The following is a 19,551-nucleotide window of genomic DNA, read 5'->3' on the forward strand; positions in this document are numbered from 1 at the left end:
TAAGAGCTTATAAGAAAATAAATAACTTCAATTTTGATATAAGTAGATTATGATCTCGTACATTTTGGAAACATTTTTAATGTGTGATGAGAACTTTTAAAATATTTTTTTAAAATGTGTGTGGTGGTGGAAATGACAGGGTGTTGTGGAAATCAGAATCAGAATCAGAATCAGAAAGAGCTTTATTGCCAAGTGTGCTTGCACACACAAGGAATTTGTTTTGGTATTGAGGCTTCCAGTGGACATATACAAATACAAATACAACATGAAACATAATACTACAAATTATAAGAATAAAAATATAAATATATGAGAATAAAACTATCACAGTTGGGTTTAGTCAGAATAGACAATTTCAGATTTACAGATTATGAACCTATTTACAGTGTTTTGAGTATTATAAATAAATAAATCTACATATAAGCAGTGTTGGGAGTAACGCGTTACAAAAGTAATGCATTACAGTAACATATTACGTTTTGCTGTAACGCAGTAGTGTAAGGCATTACTAATCAATTTTCAGTAATATTTTACTCGGTACATGTTCGGTAAGGCTTGCGTTACAACAGACTTTTAGTTTTAATTGTAAAACAAACAAACAAACAAAAAAAACAGCAAGACCGCCAGACATTACGAATGAAAGATGCAAGTAGGCTAAATTAACTGTTCGTGGTCAGTCAATATCCGCGTGTGAGGTCCAAGTCTGTAATTAAAGACTAAATGTGATCTGCGTCTGATATATTTGTATAGCGATTTATTTTTTACAGGAGTGCCGTGAGGTATGATTTCGGCCTCTGTGCTCGCGCTGGCCAGTGGAAAAGCGGCTAATGGTGAAGATGAAGAAGACTACATTCGCGAGATGGACGTATGCGCATTAGGCTATTCGTTCTGTTTTCTTTCTAAACAGTTAGACTATGTTTATGTGGTATTTTTCATGTTTTCATCACGCAATCATGTTTTTGATGCGGTGGTGACGCGTTCATGTAAGGGCGGCGGCGCTGCCGATAAAGCACCTAAAAGCTGTCACAAAGAACCGGCAAAAGCAATGATTATGAATATGTCAAATATAGCAAGGAGACATGTTGATTGTTTATTAATAAAGTCAAGTTGAAGTTGACGATGCTGACTCGCGATCTTCGCAGTAGTGAATGCACCAGAGAGAAATGCACATTTCATTTCATAAGCAGAGAGCAGTCTGTTTTCTTTCGTTTTGAATTGTTCTGTTTACAAGTAGACATTTCAATATAGATATATTTTTCAGGTCCGTACAATTAATACAAAACGAAATTCACTTTAAAGAAAGGCTTAATTCGTGTCTTCTGTGTAAGGTGTCTGTGAAAGTTTTAAAGCAGTCTTTTAGTGCCGCTTCAGAGCGGTCGCGTCCGTAACGGAGAACTGTCACGTCTGTAACATTATTTTTTCCTCATAAATGCGAACACGAAAAATAAAATAAAATGAATATTTTATGTTCTGTGGAGATCCAACCCTTCTTCATTAGATTTGCGCAGTGTAATTCACAGAATTACAACAACAAAAAATCGTTGCCTCCTAAAAGTTAAAGATTTTTTTTGTCACACATGACTGTCGATTTCCCTAATATTAAATATAAAACGCATGTGTAGACTGATATTTTTCTAATGTCTGGACTCCTTTCTGGGAGGAGACTATGGATAAACAGACGTTTCAATATTTTGGTATTAATGCATTTTCTGAGAATTTATAGGCCTATAATTATATAAGTTAACTGCAAGTCTGCAAATGTCATGTCCATAACGCTGGAATTCCCAAATTTTAAATAATTTATCCTCAACTAGTTTTGTGGTGTAGGTCTACATATTTTATAATGTTAAGTTAACTTCAAATAATACTAATAGTAATTTAAAGATGTGGTAGCATTGGATCTGGACGGTATTGATAACGCTGTGAGTTGGAAGGGGTGTGTCGCCATTCTGCAGGTTCGTGGATCTGAGTGTCGCGATTTCGGTTTCATATCGCATATCGTTACAGCCCTAGTCATTTTAGAATGTTAAGTTCTACTTCTGTATAGTTATTTTGGTGAAAGTAACTCAAAAGTAATACAGGAGTAATGTAACGCATTACAATTCTGAGACAGTAATATTGTAAGGTAATGAATTACTTTTAAATAACAGTAACAAGTAATATATAATGTATTACAGTTTGGAAGTAACTTGCACAACACTGCATATAAGTATCACCTGAGTTGTAGGATATTGCACTAAACAGTGGGAGTATTGCACTTACAGGCATATGCCTTGGGAGGAGTGTTAACTGTTCAGGAGGGAAATGGCCTGTGGGAAGAAACTGTTCCTGTGCCGAGATGTTCTTGTGGCCAGTGATCTGAGTCTCCGTCTTGACGGTAACAGTTCAAACAGGTGGTGTCCAGGGTGAGTGGAGTCTGTGATGATTTTACCTGCTCTCTTCCTCACTCTGGAAGAGTACAGGTCCTGGAGGTTTGGCAGGGGGGCACCAATGATCCTCTCCGCAGTCCGGACTATGCCGGAACATAATCCATTCAGCGTGTCCTAGGTCTTCCCCGGGGTCTCCTCCCGGTGGGAGGTGCCCGGCCCCGGGAAGGCGTCTAGGAGGAATCTGGAACAGGCGCCCGAGCCACCTCAGCTGGCCCCTCTCGATGTGGAGAAGCAGCGTCTCTACTATAAGCTCCTCCCGAGTGAACAAGCTCCTCACCCTATCTCTAAGGGATCGCCAAGCCACCCTGCGGAGAAAGCTCATTTCGGCCGCCTGTATCTGGGATCTTTTCCTTTCGGTCATGACCAACAGCTCATGACCATAGGTGAGAGTAGGAATGTAGATTGACCGGTAAATCAAGAGCTTCGCCTTGAAGCTCAGCTCCTTCTTCACCACGACGGACCGGTACATCGACCGCATTACTGGAGGAGCTGCATCAATCTGTCTGTGAATCTCCCGTTCCATCCTTCCCTCACTCGTGAACAAGACCCCATGACTTCAACTCCTCCAATTGAGGCAGGAACTCTCCACCAACCTGAAGCGGGCAAACCACTCTTTTCCGACTGAGCACTGTGGCCTCGGACTTAGAGGTGCTGATTCTCATCCCAGCCGCTTCACACTCGGCTGCAAACCGTCCTAGTGCACGCTGAAGGTCCTGGTCTGATGAGAGCCAACACGACAACATCATCCGCATAAAGCAGAAATCCGGTAGTCCCCAAACCTGACACCCTCCGGCCCCTGGCTGCGCCTAGAAATTCTATCCATAAAAATTATGAACAGAACCGGTGACAAAGGGCATCCCTGCCAGAGTTCGACATGCACCAGGAACAAGTCTGACTTACTGCCGGCAATGCGAACCAAGCTCCTTTTCCGGCCGTACAGGGACAGGACAGCCCTTAGCAAAGGGCCCTGGACCCCATAGTCCCAGGCACCCTCCACAGGATGCCGCGAGGGACACAGTCGAATGCCTTCTCCAAATCCACAAAGCACATGTGGATTGGTTGGGCAAACTCCTATGCACCCTCCAGCACCCTGGAGAGGGTATAGAGCTGGTGCAGTGTTCCACGACCGGGACGTAAAACCGCACTGTTCCTCCTGAATCCGAGGTTCTAATATCTGCAGAATTCTCCTCTCCAGTACCCTGGCATAGGCTTTCCCGGGGAGGCTGAGAAGTGTGATCCCCCTGTAGTTGGAACACACCCTCCAGTTCCCCTTTTTGAAAAGAGGGACCACCATGGTCTGCCACTCCAGAGGTACTGTCCCCGACCGTCACGTGATGTTGCAGAGGTGTGTCAGCCAAGACAGCCCCACAACATCCAGAGAGTTGAGGTACTCAGGGCGGATCTCATCCACCCCCGGTGCCTTGCCTCCGAGGAGCTTCTTGACTACCTCGGTGACTTCAGCTTGGGTGATGGACGAGTCCACCTCCGAGCCCGCGGCCTCTGCTTCCTCAATGGAAGACGTGTTGGTTGGATTGAGGAGATCCTCGAAGTATTCCTCCCACCGTCCGACGATATCCTAGGTTCCCATCGAAAGTCTGCTCGGCTCCCAGCCCTCTTAATTCCATCAGCTGAGAGTCATTGAGCAACACTTTCGTTTTTTAGTTGATTCAAGCTTAATGTTTTTTTCACTTTCGTTTTGACTCTAATGCGCCAATAAACGTCTACAAATCACTAACAGCACATTAGGCTGCATGCGTCTGGGGGAAGGGGAAAGAAGAAGTCCTTCATCACATAAAATCTGACAAGCCCTACATAGACAGAATTCCAATTACTCCAATCTTTTTTTTATTTCCTTTGTTGTTGTTGTTGTTGTTGTTGTTGCTTTAAATCAGTTGATCTCTGAATCAAAGCAAAGAGGTTTCAAATTTGTTTCCTTAAAAAAAAAAAACACTCCTGAGGTGCCGGACGGTTTGCCAGAATCTCACATTAAATACTAGGCTATCACACACCTTAAAGTGTAAATTGCAGGTTAACCACCACAACCAATTAATGTGTAGATTAAAGTGCTCAATATGTAAATATTTAAAAATATCTGTCTTAAAATGCGTTAAAATAACATTTATTGGGGTTTCTTCAAAGGTAGCATGTTTTTTTACCATAACTGGGTGATGACGTCATAAAAGGGAGTAGGAACCCATACTCTGCTAGATTCCTACTGTTTCTGTGGCTTGACTATGGACAATTTTGAACCAGTCAAGCGTGAGACAGGGGAGGAAATTGCCAGAAATCATGGCCCTCAAAGAGTTATCAATGCTTGATGTGACGAAAATGACTGGAGGGTTGGCCAGGTGTCCTGGTGAGTAGCTAGAGCTAGCTAGGTTAACCTGGTGCTAACCCGGATAACATTAGGGAACAAGCCAAAGTCTTTTCATAATCTTGTCGTCATGTAGAATAGCAAGGAGGGACAACGACTGAAGACATTATTCACTTACATGGTTTTAGTAGTCCTAATCAGAGCTGATGCACACACTGCACAGGCACAATGGCGCTTTTGCTGGAATCTGCAGACAGAACGCGAAATTGCGTGTGATAAATCGCAATTTAGCGATGCTCATTGTCTGAAAGAGTCAGACAATTATTGTATATTATAGGAAATACAATTATAACAAAATTCGAAGTTATGAGTACTGTATACTGTAGGCCTGTTTTTATTTTTAAAACCGTGTGAAAAGTAAAAATTATCATCAAATAATCTGTTAATCTGACGTGCCTCACGCAGCATCCTGGTTTTGACGCATGCTGCCTGAACCCGTTTGTTTTGCGAATAGCTTAACGTTACTCTCATTTCAGGCAGAATCACGGTCCTCTTGAAGCCAGCACACACGAGTATGTTTACAATTGAGTTATTTCATTCATAAACACCATTTTTGCTAGCTGAGTTAGGTCTCCAATACAACTGCCTACTTGCCGTTAGACTAACGGTATAGGCTTGGAGTCCCTTTTATGAATTCACGCCCAGCCTAGTGGAAGGGAGAGGGAGTGCTTAAAACCACTGTAAAAAGTACCAACTTTTCATATTATATTCAGCATTTTGGTATAAAAAAGCATAAAAAACAACGGTGGGCGGTTCTTATCTTTATGTTTAATAAGCACATTGCATTATCTTAGTAAACATTTTACCTGCAATTTACACTTTAACTTACAACTATAGGCTAACTATTAAATTATTTAATAAAATATTTATTTTCTGCTACCGATTATTATGTAAGCAGTAGGCCTTGCCTAATTATAAAACAGACGCATGCAGCCTAATGTGCTGTTACTGATTTGTAGACGTTTATTGGCGCATTAGAGTCAAAACGAAAGTTAAAAAAGCATAAGCTTGAATCAACTAAAAACGAAAATGTTGGTCAATGACTCATGATTCAGCACTCAGACCTCACGCAGCACTTTCAGCCTCTGAAGAAGAGATCAACAGTAAGTAGCAGTCTGTTGGCTGTGTCCTTCATTATGCCTTATGTATTTTTTTCCCTACGGTACCCAACTGGAACTGGGTATTTGTGAAGGAAATTTTAAAATGCATTAGGCTTATATCACAGAACTGTAAAATACAAATGTAGGGAAATCTTCCATCAATGGCGTTTTAGCAGAAATGAAATAGCCTGTAGATCAGAAATAGCCTACTGTAAAATTGGTCCGTGTCGCCTCAGTTTATTTCTTTAATTTATTATTATTTACAAAAATGCAAATACAAAAATGAAAAATTGAAATCAGACGTGAAACCAGACGATACTTTTGCTAAATCGTGACTTCAGAAACAATCATTTGAATAAATGAAATCTAACCGATTTGTCTATTTTTCCATTTTTGGTCTTGTAGCCTAATTTGTGACGTGGGCTTTAGCGGGAGTGACTGCTATAATTTATTGATGTAACTGCTTTATGTACACTTCGTGCACGTTGAGGAGTAGCCTTGTTTAAAAGACTGAACACAGAGGACGACCCTTTTCACCGGAAAGTGCCATGATCGTTTTTATTATTAATATATAGCCTAATAACTGTGCTAAATATAAGGCAGTCACGGACTGGCATCGCGAGCAGCCGGGAAAAGTGAAATCTCGGTGGCCTGTCTACTGGTTTGGCACATTTCCCAGTATAAAGGAGGTGTCGGGAAGGAGACCCAAACTTGTGACCTCTGAGAAGGACTGTACTTAGGGTTGATACAAAATCCTCAATCTCCCCAGGTTGTCCGGTCAGAACAATAATGAAGACGACTTTTACACTCTCATGCCACTCTTTAATGAAACAGTTTTATATAGATGGGAGTTTCGTTCATGGTTTCTAAAACAAACAAAAAGGATGGACTCATGAATAATAATTATTCATACACAATTGTAACAATAAATGCAACTGAGGTATGAAAAGAAGATTTCTAAATCACTACAATGAATAGGCTATAATATAACAATAAACATGTCTCAAAAGTGTGAAATACTATACGACTGGTACATATACAAATGGCACATACAATACTGTCTTGAACTGCACATACATAAATGATTAAACCGCCTGAATGGCTGAAAACCACCAAAAAGAATAAACTATAACATTTGGCCGAGAAGGGGTTAAATCGCGCCACATCCGAAAAACATGCAGAGAGCGCACGCCGGTGTTGCGTGATCAAAGTTAAAGCCTACGATGCGCACATCCAAAATAAACACAGTGAAATCGCTCTAAACACCATCAAAGAAGTGAAACTATCATGTAGTCTAAATTTGGTTTGGTTATTTAGCTCCAATAATGCATACATCGATAGGCAAAGTAAATGTAAGCAATAGTACACATACTACATTAATCTAAGCAAGGAACAGACAACAATATTTACATAAACTCACATTCTCATGGACGCATGAAGCAGAACTGAAGAATAGAGATATTTCCCTCTAGATACAGGATCGGAGATGGAGCGAGTGTCTCCGATGAAAGTTACGTGCATAATGACAATAGTTAGGGATTACGCTAGTGGATACTATCTGATTGGTGGAGAAACAAAGGGGATTGCTGATTGGTCTAACTGTTGCTGGGCACGTGAAAAGTGGAAAATGACAATACAGTAAACTAGATAACTTATTATAACACAAACACAAGATAAAGTCATAACCTTATTAACAGCCGCCCCCAACTTTGGGTAGCAAAGTTGAACATGAATCAGTCAGAAATGTCTCGAGGAAGTGCAGGCAGCTTGATGAGTTTGGCGACAGGTCTGGTGTAGGATTTGTCTTTGATCTGGATCTGAGCAACACGAATCCTGCCGTCAGATCCAGGGAAAACGTCTGTGACTTTGCCAACAAGCCACAAGGCACGCGGAAGCTGCTGATCAACAACAAGAACAATGTCATCGATACGGATGTCCTCTTGGTCTTGTTGCCATTTGGAGCGGATCTGGAGAGATGGTAAGTAGTTTCTGATAAAACGAATCCAAAACTGATCCGCTAATACCTGACAGTGTCGCCATCTGCGGCGACTGAGGAGCTCTGTCCCTGAGTAAACAACCTGCGGAGTAGATGGGTCCAGCCGCCCCATCAGCAGCACATTTGGAGTGATTGGATCTGGGTCTGCCACATCAGAAGAGGTGTAACCAAGCGGTTTGGAGTTGATAATGCTCTCCACTTCTGTAAGGATGGTTCTGAGGACCTCCTCGGTGACCGTTTGTGATCCCAGTATGGCATGCAGCGCTGACTTGATGGTGCGGATTTCTCGCTCCCAGGAACCACCAAAATGAGGGGCACTAGGTGGGTTGAAGCGGAAATGGATTTGCTGGCTAGCGAGTTGTAACTGCAGAGCTGGGGCAAGGGAGTTGAAGGCCTCTTGAAGTTCTGAGCTGCCACCTTTAAAGTTTGTACCTTGATCGGACAGCAATTCGTGAGGCTTTCCCCGTCTGGAGATGAAACGGCGTAGACTCATGAGGAACGAGTCAGTGTCCATGCTGGCCAACAGATCTAGGTACACTGCATGTGTGGTGAGGCATTTGAATATTATGCCCCATCGCTTCTCATTGCGCCTCCCTATTTTAATGACGAAAGGACCAAAACAGTCCATACCAGTTGAGTAGAAAGCTGGATGGTGTAACCTTAGACTGGAAGGCGGGAGGTCGGCCATTTTGGGGATAATGGGTTGGCTGCGCCACTTGCGGCACTCTGGACAGCGGTGTTGCTGTTTGCGGATAGCCTCTCTGCCTCGCAAGATCCAAAACCTTCTGCGTAGCTCGGCGAAGACTCTCTCAGGGCCTGGATGTGCAAGCTTGCTGTCGTAATCAGCAATGATCAACTTTGTGATAGGATGATGAGGGTCTAAGACGAAGGGATGCAAATTGTCTGAACTGAGGGATTCACAGTGTCTTAGTCGGCCCCCGACACGGATTAACTGAGTCCCTGGGTCGTATTCTGGGGCCAAAGTGATAAGCCTACTGCTGGATGGAATGGGCTTTTGGGAGGAGATGAGAGCAAACTCCTCTGGAAAACAGTCACTTTGCACTTGTCTGAAGAGAGAGAGTTCAGCTTGTCTGAAAGACTCAGCTGTGGGTTTAGAGTCTGTGGCCGCCCCGTGACATGCTCGAACTGTGGCTTCCAGTAGCTCTTGGAAGCTGTTAAACTGGCTAGTGTCAGGTAAAGCTGGATGAGGGGGAGTAGAGATGACGCCACAGAACTTGGCTTTACGCAGCTCTATTGAATCATCAGGGCATGTAATGTCTGGACAGGAAGACCAGGTTGACTCCCTTTCATGAAGGAAGGCAGGTCCAGATCTCCAGCGGCTGTGACTCTCGATCTGTGAGAGGGTCAGTCCGCGAGTTATATCGTCAGCAGGATTCTCACTGGAGTGGACATAGCGCCATGAGCGGCTCTCAGTTAATTCCTGGATATCCGCAACTCTGGCACCAACGAACACCTTGTAGCGGCAGGAAGGAGACAGCAACCAAGCCAATACGGTGGTGGAGTCGGTCCAGTAGGTGACGGAGGAGATGGAGACTGTGAGCTCTCGTTTCAGGACTGCACCAAGCTGAGCTCCGAGGTGGGCAGCGCAGAGTTCCAGCCTCGGAATGGACTGCTGGCGGACAGGAGCAACACGGGAACGGGCCGCTAGGAACGCTACCTGGACATTATCATCGGCGCTGACAGTACGCAGGTAGGCGACCGATCCGTAGGCCCTCTCTGAAGCATCTGAGAAAATGTGGAGGCTCTGGGAGGCCGCTGGGAGGTCAGTGTCTAAGTGGACATAGCAACGTTTAACAGTAATGTTAGGAAGTAATGGAAGTTCACTCACCCACGTCTGCCACAGCTGGAGCAGATCCTCAGGAAGATGAGGATCGTCCCAGTCCCGTTTCTTTCCCCAGAGGCTCTGCACCAGGATTTTGGCCCGAGTGGTGTAGGGAATGAGCAGCCCTAGAGGGTCATATTGTTGAGCTAGGACTCTGTAAATGTTGCGCATCGTGGGCTCAGATTGCTTTGTATGGCGAAGGCGATAGGTGAGAGTATCTGTTCTGCAGTGCCAGTGCAGCCCGAGGGTCCGTTCTGGGGGATCTGCACCCTCCATTGATAGCCACAGATCTCTGCTCTCGGATTTGAGTTCAGGTGGCAGATGACTGATGATGTCTGGAACGTTGGTGGCCCACTGACGCAGCTCAAAGCCACCTGATTGGAGCAGAGTCTGAAGTTTGCAGACAAGCTGCTTTGCTTCTGAGATGGATGGGAAACTTTGAAGAAGATTGTCTACATAAAAACAGTTCTCCACTGAAAGCCGAGTATCTTCATCAAGACTGCTGTGCTCAATGACGTGCTTTTGGAGGGCAAAGGTCGCGCAGCAGGGACTGCAGGTGGTGCCGAAAGGGAGCACCTGCCACTGGTAGACGTCAGGCTTGCTGCTGCGGTTCATGTCCCTCCAGAGGAAGCGTAGGAAGGGCTGATCCTCAGACAGGAGGCGGACCTGATGAAACATGCCCTTAATGTCGCTGCTCACCGCAGTGGGATATTGCCTGAAACGGAGCAGGACACCAAGGATACTGGAACCTAGGGTTGGCCCTGGAAGTAGATGTTCATTCAGGCTGGTGTTTTGGAAGGTGAATGAGCAGTTGAAGACGATGCGGTCTTTGCCATTGTGATGGACCATGTGATGTGGGATATACCATGATTGCCTGCTCTGATCTTCAGGTGATGTGAGCTTCTTGATGTAACCCGAATCCACCAATTTATTGATCTCTTGGCTGTATGATGCAGCCTTGACTGGGTCTTTGGCGAGACGACTCTCTGTGCCTCGTAGGTGACTCAGGACAGCTTCCTTAGGGGCACTGAGAGGAGGAAGACCTTCCTTCCAGAGCAGTGGGGTGGCGTATCTCTGCACGTTGTCGATGTTAACTCTGACTGTCTTCTCCTCCAGCAGTTTGATGGCCGCATTATCCTGTTTTGACCTGGTGATGAGCTTTTCATTCCGATAGGGAAGAATGTCCATCTCCCATAATCTGGACACGTGACTGAGAAGGTCAGTAGAGGAAGTGGGAGTGCTAATATGGAGACACTGGGGGGTGGAGGTCTGGTGCAGCAGGACTTTGGCAGGCCCTTGCAGAGTCCAGCCGAGACGAGTTTTCAATGCTGCGGGGCCCCCTGGTGGACCTAGGTGCACAGGCTCAACTGGAGAGAGAAGATGGGGGTAGTCTGAACCAATGAGGAGAAGTGGCTGCGCTTGGCTGATTGATTGTAGCGGTAGGCCTCTCAGATGACGATACGTTTTCCGTAGGGCCTCAACGGGATGAGAATGCTTGGAAAGGCCAAGCCCTGCTGCAGTGAAGGCTCCGTGGATGCGAAATTGTTTCTGAGGGTGGGCAGATGAGGATATGGAGAATGACACTGACTTTCCTGAAACAGTCTTGACGTCTTGACGGATAGTTCTGAGCGCCAAATCCTCACTCTGTCCCTTGAGATGTAGCTTTTGAGCGGCATTGTGAAGCAAAATGGTGCGTTCAGAGCCATCGTCGAGAATGGCGTACGTCTCTAGTCTGTGTTTGCCATTGTGGAGAAGAACTTTGACCATCTTCAGCAATACACAGCTACTCCTAAGGTCTGGATCAAGGTAATAGGTAGCTGGTTGTCCAATCGCTGCTGTTGAATGGGCTGATTTTGTTGCAGAAGTGTTGACCTCATGCAGTATATCAAGGTGTGTCTGATTACACTGCTGGCACTTAGCCTTGAGATAGCACTGAGCAGCAAGGTGATTTCTGCCACATCTCCAGCAGCGCATGCCAGTTTTGATCCATGACACTCTCTGATCAGTGGAAAACTTCTTAAACTCTGGACACTGATTGAAGTAATGTTGAATATTGTCACAAAAGGGGCAATACTTCTTAGGTTTCTCAAGTTTAGTGCTGACGTGAGGTCGAACTTGTGATGCAGACTCAGGTGACTTAGGAGAAGGATCAGAGCCAAGCAAAACGGTGGTAGGGCGTGCACTGGACTTCTGCAACTTGGGCTTGAAGCATTTCTGGTGTTCGTCTCGTGGAGACCGTGAATGGTAAGGTTGATAGTCCTCATCCTGAACGCGGACCTCGTATTCAAGCCAATTAGAGAAGTGCACCAAAGTAGGTATCGGAGTGCGGATGGGGTCTATGTAACGCTTGAATTGTGCTCTGAGTTCATGCGGCAACTTGGACAGAAGTCGTGAAGTGTGTGACCCGCAATCCAGCTCAGCCTTGCCCTCCTTGCCTAGTTGGTCCAACATACCGACCAGAGCTCTGACTTTGAGGCCGAAGAGGCGAAAACTTCGACTGTCCCCACTCCTGATTGGAGGCTCGGCCAGGACTTCATTGATGCGCTGCAGGGCTAGTTTGTGAGGTTGCCCATACATTTCAGTCAGTGAGGCCATTGTCTTCGAGTAGGGAGTTGGACTATTACTGTAGGAGTCTGCAATAAGGAGCGCGTCTTCGAACTTGAGGTGATCAACTAGTATTTGGTATTTGAACCGCTCAGTTGCATCTCTGGGCAAGAGGTTGTCAAGCGCTATCTTGAGGCGGGCATATTGACGTGGATCATCATGTGTGAAACATGGAATGTCCGGCTTTGGCCCTCTGTATGTCCCCTCCACAGAGTATGTATTGTAAGGGAGAGTATACGGCTCTACATACGCTGGAGTGGACTGAATCCCTGCCTCATATGAAGGTAAATATGACACCGGAGGCGGCGGAGGCGGTAGCGGCACGTCAGCTTGAGGTGGAGGAGGTAGAGGCTCGCTCCAGAGAGGAATTGGTACAGCGTCAGGCCAGGGCGGAAGATCATCCACTACTGCTTGAATATTGCGATTAGGAGTGGATGTTCTCTCAGGAAGTTGATAAGGCATATATGAAGTGGAGCTGTCCTCAAACTGACTAGAATGCCTTGGATTGAGGTGTTGAGGCTGAGGCGCTGATCTCAGAGAGAGAGAATTGAAGAGGCTTTGCATATCACACCTGAGCTGGTTATTTTCCTCTTTCATTTCCTGCAAAGCTGACATGACTGCTTCGGAGCTGAGGTTCTGAGGCGCAGGTCCAACTTGATCTGGAGTGATGACTGGAGCAGGAGGTTGAAAAGCTGCTCCCTCGTTGGAGTGGCCATGGAGTGTGAGAGAAGAAAGTCGACGTGGCGGGATATTCACCAGGAAGTCATCGAGGTAGCGAGGCCGGCGGATATCACGGCGCGGACGAGTGTGATCCATTGTAGAGCTGAGGAAACTGAAGATCCGGCTCGAAGGACCATATAAAGGAGGTGTCGGGAAGGAGACCCAAACTTGTGACCTCTGAGAAGGACTGTACTTAGGGTTGATACAAAATCCTCAATCTCCCCAGGTTGTCCGGTCAGAACAATAATGAAGACGACTTTTACACTCTCATGCCACTCTTTAATGAAACAGTTTTATATAGATGGGAGTTTCGTTCATGGTTTCTAAAACAAACAAAAAGGATGGACTCATGAATAATAATTATTCATACACAATTGTAACAATAAATGCAACTGAGGTATGAAAAGAAGATTTCTAAATCACTACAATGAATAGGCTATAATATAACAATAAACATGTCTCAAAAGTGTGAAATACTATACGACTGGTACATATACAAATGGCACATACAATACTGTCTTGAACTGCACATACATAAATGATTAAACCGCCTGAATGGCTGAAAACCACCAAAAAGAATAAACTATAACATTTGGCCGAGAAGGGGTTAAATCGCGCCACATCCGAAAAACATGCAGAGAGCGCACGCCGGTGTTGCGTGATCAAAGTTAAAGCCTACGATGCGCACATCCAAAATAAACACAGTGAAATCGCTCTAAACACCATCAAAGAAGTGAAACTATCATGTAGTCTAAATTTGGTTTGGTTATTTAGCTCCAATAATGCATACATCGATAGGCAAAGTAAATGTAAGCAATAGTACACATACTACATTAATCTAAGCAAGGAACAGACAACAATATTTACATAAACTCACATTCTCATGGACGCATGAAGCAGAACTGAAGAATAGAGATATTTCCCTCTAGATACAGGATCGGAGATGGAGCGAGTGTCTCCGATGAAAGTTACGTGCATAATGACAATAGTTAGGGATTACGCTAGTGGATACTATCTGATTGGTGGAGAAACAAAGGGGATTGCTGATTGGTCTAACTGTTGCTGGGCACGTGAAAAGTGGAAAATGACAATACAGTAAACTAGATAACTTATTATAACACAAACACAAGATAAAGTCATAACCTTATTAACACCCAGCTTGTTTGTATTTACCTACTTATTTGTTATTAATTAATTTAATTAATATAGGCCTATACCTTACACACTTATGGGATGCATTTTACGCGGTAGCTACAGTAGCCATACAACCACGAGATCATCCCAGTTAATTTTCAGTGGGATAGGAATTAAGCAGAAGGAGGGCAGCTCACCAAGATCCAGATCCTTTAATGGGAATCTATAGCATGAAAGATAAAAATATAACATGTAGTCCCCATAATGTAGGTTTTACCAGGACACACACACACACACACACACACACACACACACACACACACACACACACACACACACACATACACACATATAGCCTATGTGTGTGTGTGTGTGTGTGTGTGTGTGTGTGTGTGTGTGTGTGTGTGTGTGTGTGTGTGTGTGTGTGTGTGTGTGTGTGTGTGTTTAATCTTTTGTATATTTTCGCTTGGAAGTCTTTTTTATCTTTTCCCGGCTGCTGTTCTATTTATAGAACGTTGTGACCACATCCCAGTGCTGCTTCATTGTTCCCGCTAGGACAAGATTTTCAGAGAGAGGCAACTACTCAGGAATTAAAAGGATAGAGCAAAAAAAAAATTAAAAGATTTTTTTTAACACATTTATCCCTTATCCTCTCCTGTGCATGTAACAAATCCTTCCCTATGTTATACTTAATCAAATTATACTTATACTACCCTTCCCTAAATTATAATTATTCATTAGTGTTGAATTTCTTAGACTGAACTTTTAAACTGTCGCTTCAACCTGCGAAAAAAAAAAATCTGTGGAAACAGTGTAAAAGTAGCCCAATTCCAGGGGATAATCCATGCAACTTTTAATTACAATGCCAATGAATAAATAAATGAATAATGCTGAAAAATAACGTCTTGGAAGCATACATGGGTCAAAAATGATCAAACCAGTATCCTGCATAAGGATTGAAGGATAATGAATTGATTAATAAAATTACATTTTAATGAAAGTTTGTGTTAATGAAAGGCTAAAATGTAGTTAAAACTCTGTCTTTATTAGAAATATTCTAAATTTTATCTGTTCTTCAACAGTTTTATCTTTCCCCCTCTTATTTTGGACTCAGGACAGACAATGGATTATGTTGGAGATGAATTCAGGAAAAGTCTTCATAAAAAAGTATCTGGTCTGAAGGAGGTCTATTCCCTTGATCAATGTCACGCCATACTGTTTTTCTGCACCATTGTTTCTCGTGCTGGAACTGACATTGACGCTGCAATAAAGGACCTTGATCAAGTTACAAGTGTGAAGCTAGATTAATAATAAAAAATAATTAATTAAACTTAACCGATTTTGTTTTTTTTATGATCCAATTAACAATCCACTTTTAACTGCCCTACAGCTTTCAAACCAGTCATCATGGTGATACTCCATTCTACGTTTGACCCTGAGAAAATTTTCCCAGACAGCAACCATGCTATCCAGAGAGAGAACATATTTGCTGTGGACTGTCTGATTTTTGATAACAAATTACTGGGATGTCAGAAGAATGAGAAGGCAATTATGACAACTGCACAGTATTTCAAATCAAAGGTAGGCATGTTGCTCACCATGGACACTTTTCACAAACTGCGATGATGTGTTTCCAGTTATTAACATAAAAATCTAGCAAAGTTTTTATATTGCCATTTTTTTAAATGTGCATTTGAAACACTATACTTTTTTTTTTTTAATAAAACATAAAAACAACAAATACAGGGAGGGAAGGGAGGCTAAATTTGACACCTTTTTCTCTTCTGACTGTTATAATCAATCTCTTTATATATTTTTCTCGTTTAGAAACGTTTGGAAAAGCTATCGTGTATTTTCTTTTCTTTTGCAGCAATCAGCGAATGCAATAATCATATTTGCTGTAGTCTTTATAGAAGTTTACCCATTCATGACAACTTCCGTTTCTGAAACCAGCAAATGTGTGAAAAGGGACCAAAGTGAAAGTTGAATGTGTGTTTTATTCATATTCAAATATATTCATATATTTATTTCCCTTCCAGAATCTGACTTCATATTATTGCTTGAATAGTAAGTATTCCAAGCTTTACATTCTTCATTATTAAGTACAATTTTCACTCTTACAATGCAATATCATAATTAATTATAGTTATAAATAATTTTCAAGAAAAAGAAATTATAGCCTACTTTCTAGCTCTTCCATGTGTGCAGTTTGTGATGCTCCTCTATCCATTGATGTATGAGCTGTGTCTAAATCAAAAGGAATGGGACCATGTGTGTTCCTTTCAGCAGCCTTTAAATAGTTAGTTTTTGCGTTTGATGCGTCCAATTTTACGCTAAGCTCAAGTGCTTCCCTTTGCTTGCGCAGCAATAGTTCCTGCTCCTCAAGTTCATGCTTTTGCTGCAGTTTTGACGCTTCGACCAGTAAAGCTTCTCGGTCTGCCTCTGCATTGATGCGCAATGATCGAGTGGATGTGCGAGACCTGCCAGATGAAGCGCTGGACCTATGGGACTGTGCATCTACAAAATCCGACTCTGCCTGGGCTTTGTCGGGAACTAATGGGGCAGGTGCATGTGCTTCATTGGCAGACGAAGTCACTTCAATTGCGCCAGGGGAGCTAGAGTTTTCGACAGACTTAATCCATTCAAACACTTTATCAATGAAAGCATCAATATCTGCGAGCTTCGGTCTTTACCAATTTTCCTCGTCTTCTATGCGTGTGGTTTCATCAAGCATATCCGCATATGATGCATGCAAGGCTTTGAATTCTTCAAAAAACTCATTAAACTTTGTCATAATTAGTTTAACGTCATCAATACATTCACTGTCTGTCATTAAGTCAATCACGAAGTTTATTCTCCTGGTAATATGAGACAGTTTTCATTGCCTAGCTTTCCGCATACGAGTCACGGCTTCGTTCTCTATAGGCCTACTTGCAACAAGTGTCTCTGATTCATGTAATTGTTCGTTCATTGTTCAAAAAAAGAAAAAAAGTTCCAAAAAGTCAAAAATAAGGATTTTTTTAAAGGTAATTCAATGTCCAATACACGTATTTTCCTTTCAAACTTAAACAATAAACTGATTTGCCGCTTCAATTGGTTACAAAATTCGATAATTTCAAAAAATCTTCTTCAAAAACACGAACAAAACTTCCTTTAGAACAATCCAGTGATTTTTTTCCAACGAAAAAGTTCTTAATTGTCTGGTATTTCGCCGTACATACCTTCAAGTGATTCCAATTCCTTTGTCCCGCTTTCGCGTGCACGCCGAGGTCCTATTTCCTTCTAACGCGCAATGCAGCGCTTTCTTCCTCGTCCAAGTTCCAAAGTTGTCAAAAATAATCCCATGTCGCAGACGTTCTTGACTAACGTACTGCCCATAATAAAAAATGGATTCTGGCTTTTCCTATAGCTTTATACATTTTTTCACAGAGTTGAGAAGGCAGGTAATTCACAGTGTTTTGACTCGCACCCAATAATCCAACGAGATGGTTTTGTCCGACAATATGCCGTTTTTTTAATTACAAATAAAAATAAAATACAAACAAAAGATGCAATGAGATGCAAAAATGATAAGAGTTTAATTGCAAGACAATGTCAGCACAAGAGCAGCGTGTCAGGCAGGTGTTTGATCGGGCGAGGTCAAGAACGGTCTCTCTGCGGCCTGCTCCCCTCCTCAAACTCTCTCAACTCTTCTTCTGTGTAGACTGGATTCTGCTCCAGAGTCTCCCATCCACCTGGCTCTTGAAATTCTTTCCTATCTGTGGCAGCAATAAATTCATTTAGTGAAACAAGCCTGTCTCTGTTAGTGTCATTCATCTCATTCATCACATGCTCTCTCATATGAAGTCTGTCCTCCTCCATTTCCTGCATGTCATCCTCTTCACGTGCGGGATCATAGATCTTCTCTAACTCTTTGGTAAACAGCGCCTCAAGCTCTTGCTCATCGAAGTAGCCATCTCCATTAGTGTCATGCAGGTTGAAGAACGTCTTTGGTTCAAACTCACTTGGATCCAACCCATCGGATTCCTGCCAGACCTCTTTCAACTGGTCCTGACTACCAGGGTGATTGATTTTGGGATGGAACAAAACAAAAACCCATGGTATTATATTTTATATATGCTGTCTTTCATTCTTGCAGAAGATCGTGGAAATGGAAATCTATTCACAGACCAGAGTGCTGAAAATGGCAGGTTAATCACTAATGGAGACCCAAGACAAAAATTCCTTCGTTGGGCTAGTTACCCTCGTTGGCTTTATGCTCTTGTTTTCCTTGCTTTCCTCATTATCCTTTTGGCGCTTATTGGATATTTTTTAGGTTAACAACTTTGTTGTTAATTAATCCAGTGCTAATTAACACTGTCTGCCTCGCATTTAATGAAGAATGAAATGAGTTTTTTGTGATTTTCAGCAGTAACTGTAAGCTGCTCAATTATCCTATAATGTCAAAAACATACAGAAATATCACCAAAACATGCATAGTAGACAGCATGAAGAAAATTAAATTTTGAATATAAATTAGCAGGTAACTGGTTATATGATGATTCTTAGAAATGTCTATGTGAGATGCAATTCTATAGGATAGAACTATGCATGAACTTCACTTTTTAAACTCTTAAAAAGTGTTTTGTGATTGAATAGTTGAGGCACAAACAGTCAACTGTCATTTTCAAATGTGCTAATGTTGCATGTCATTGTTCAAAAAACAGCCGTTTCTTGACACTTTTTATTCATGTGTTCATTCATTTTTATTTTATTTCTGCTTTATTCAGTGGACTTTTTCATTTCCTTGTACTCCCTGCATGTACCCTCAGAATTATACCAATTTTCTGTAGATTTATAAGTATCTCATATATTAATTCTTGTCTTGTTGACTGGCCAATTAATAAACTGTTTAAAGCTGACAGAGAGTCTGTTCAAATAACTGCCTTTGTTGGTTTAACGTTAATGCAAAAATACACTGGGAAGTTATTTTTTTCTTAATGCTGTCACAATCTGTTCTACAGCACACACGACGAGACGGAATAGGAACTCAGAATAGTATTTATTTAATCTTCATAACACAACAGAGAGAAACGTAGGGTAAATCGCAAACAAACTTAACATGTGAGAATCGACAAGGGACATAACAGGGAGTTTAAATACAAGACAAACATAATGACTGACAGGTGATAATTATACGTAACTATAGAAAACAAGGAGATAATAAGTAACCAAGGAAACCAAAGCTAAACAGAGCAGAAAAACAGGAACTAAGGTAAACGACACAGAATATAAAAGAATATTATGGTGTGTTTAGATAATATAATATAAAAGTCCATAACTATGAACTATTGCACTGTTGTATCCATCAC

The 19,551-nt window shown here is 42.5% G+C and overlaps 1 protein-coding gene across 1 annotated transcript; it reads left to right on the forward strand.

Moving 5' to 3' along the window:
• Nucleotides 1–5,858: 5,858 nt before the first annotated feature.
• LOC143738934 (uncharacterized) lies at nucleotides 5,859–19,101 on the forward strand. Its single transcript, XM_077231003.1, has 5 exons — nucleotides 5,859–5,906; nucleotides 15,315–15,491; nucleotides 15,591–15,781; nucleotides 16,240–16,267; nucleotides 18,339–19,101. The coding sequence occupies exons 2-5, from the start codon at nucleotides 15,323–15,325 to the stop codon at nucleotides 18,518–18,520; spliced, it is 570 nt and encodes a 189-aa protein (XP_077087118.1). The 5' UTR covers nucleotides 5,859–5,906; nucleotides 15,315–15,322; the 3' UTR covers nucleotides 18,521–19,101.
• The last annotated feature ends 450 nt before the right edge of the window (nucleotides 19,102–19,551 follow it).

This window comes from Siphateles boraxobius, unplaced genomic scaffold (assembly GCF_051911475.1).
Source record: "Siphateles boraxobius isolate OS27281-9 unplaced genomic scaffold, OSU_SipBor_1 16, whole genome shotgun sequence".
Taxonomy (NCBI): domain Eukaryota; kingdom Metazoa; phylum Chordata; class Actinopteri; order Cypriniformes; family Leuciscidae; genus Siphateles; species Siphateles boraxobius.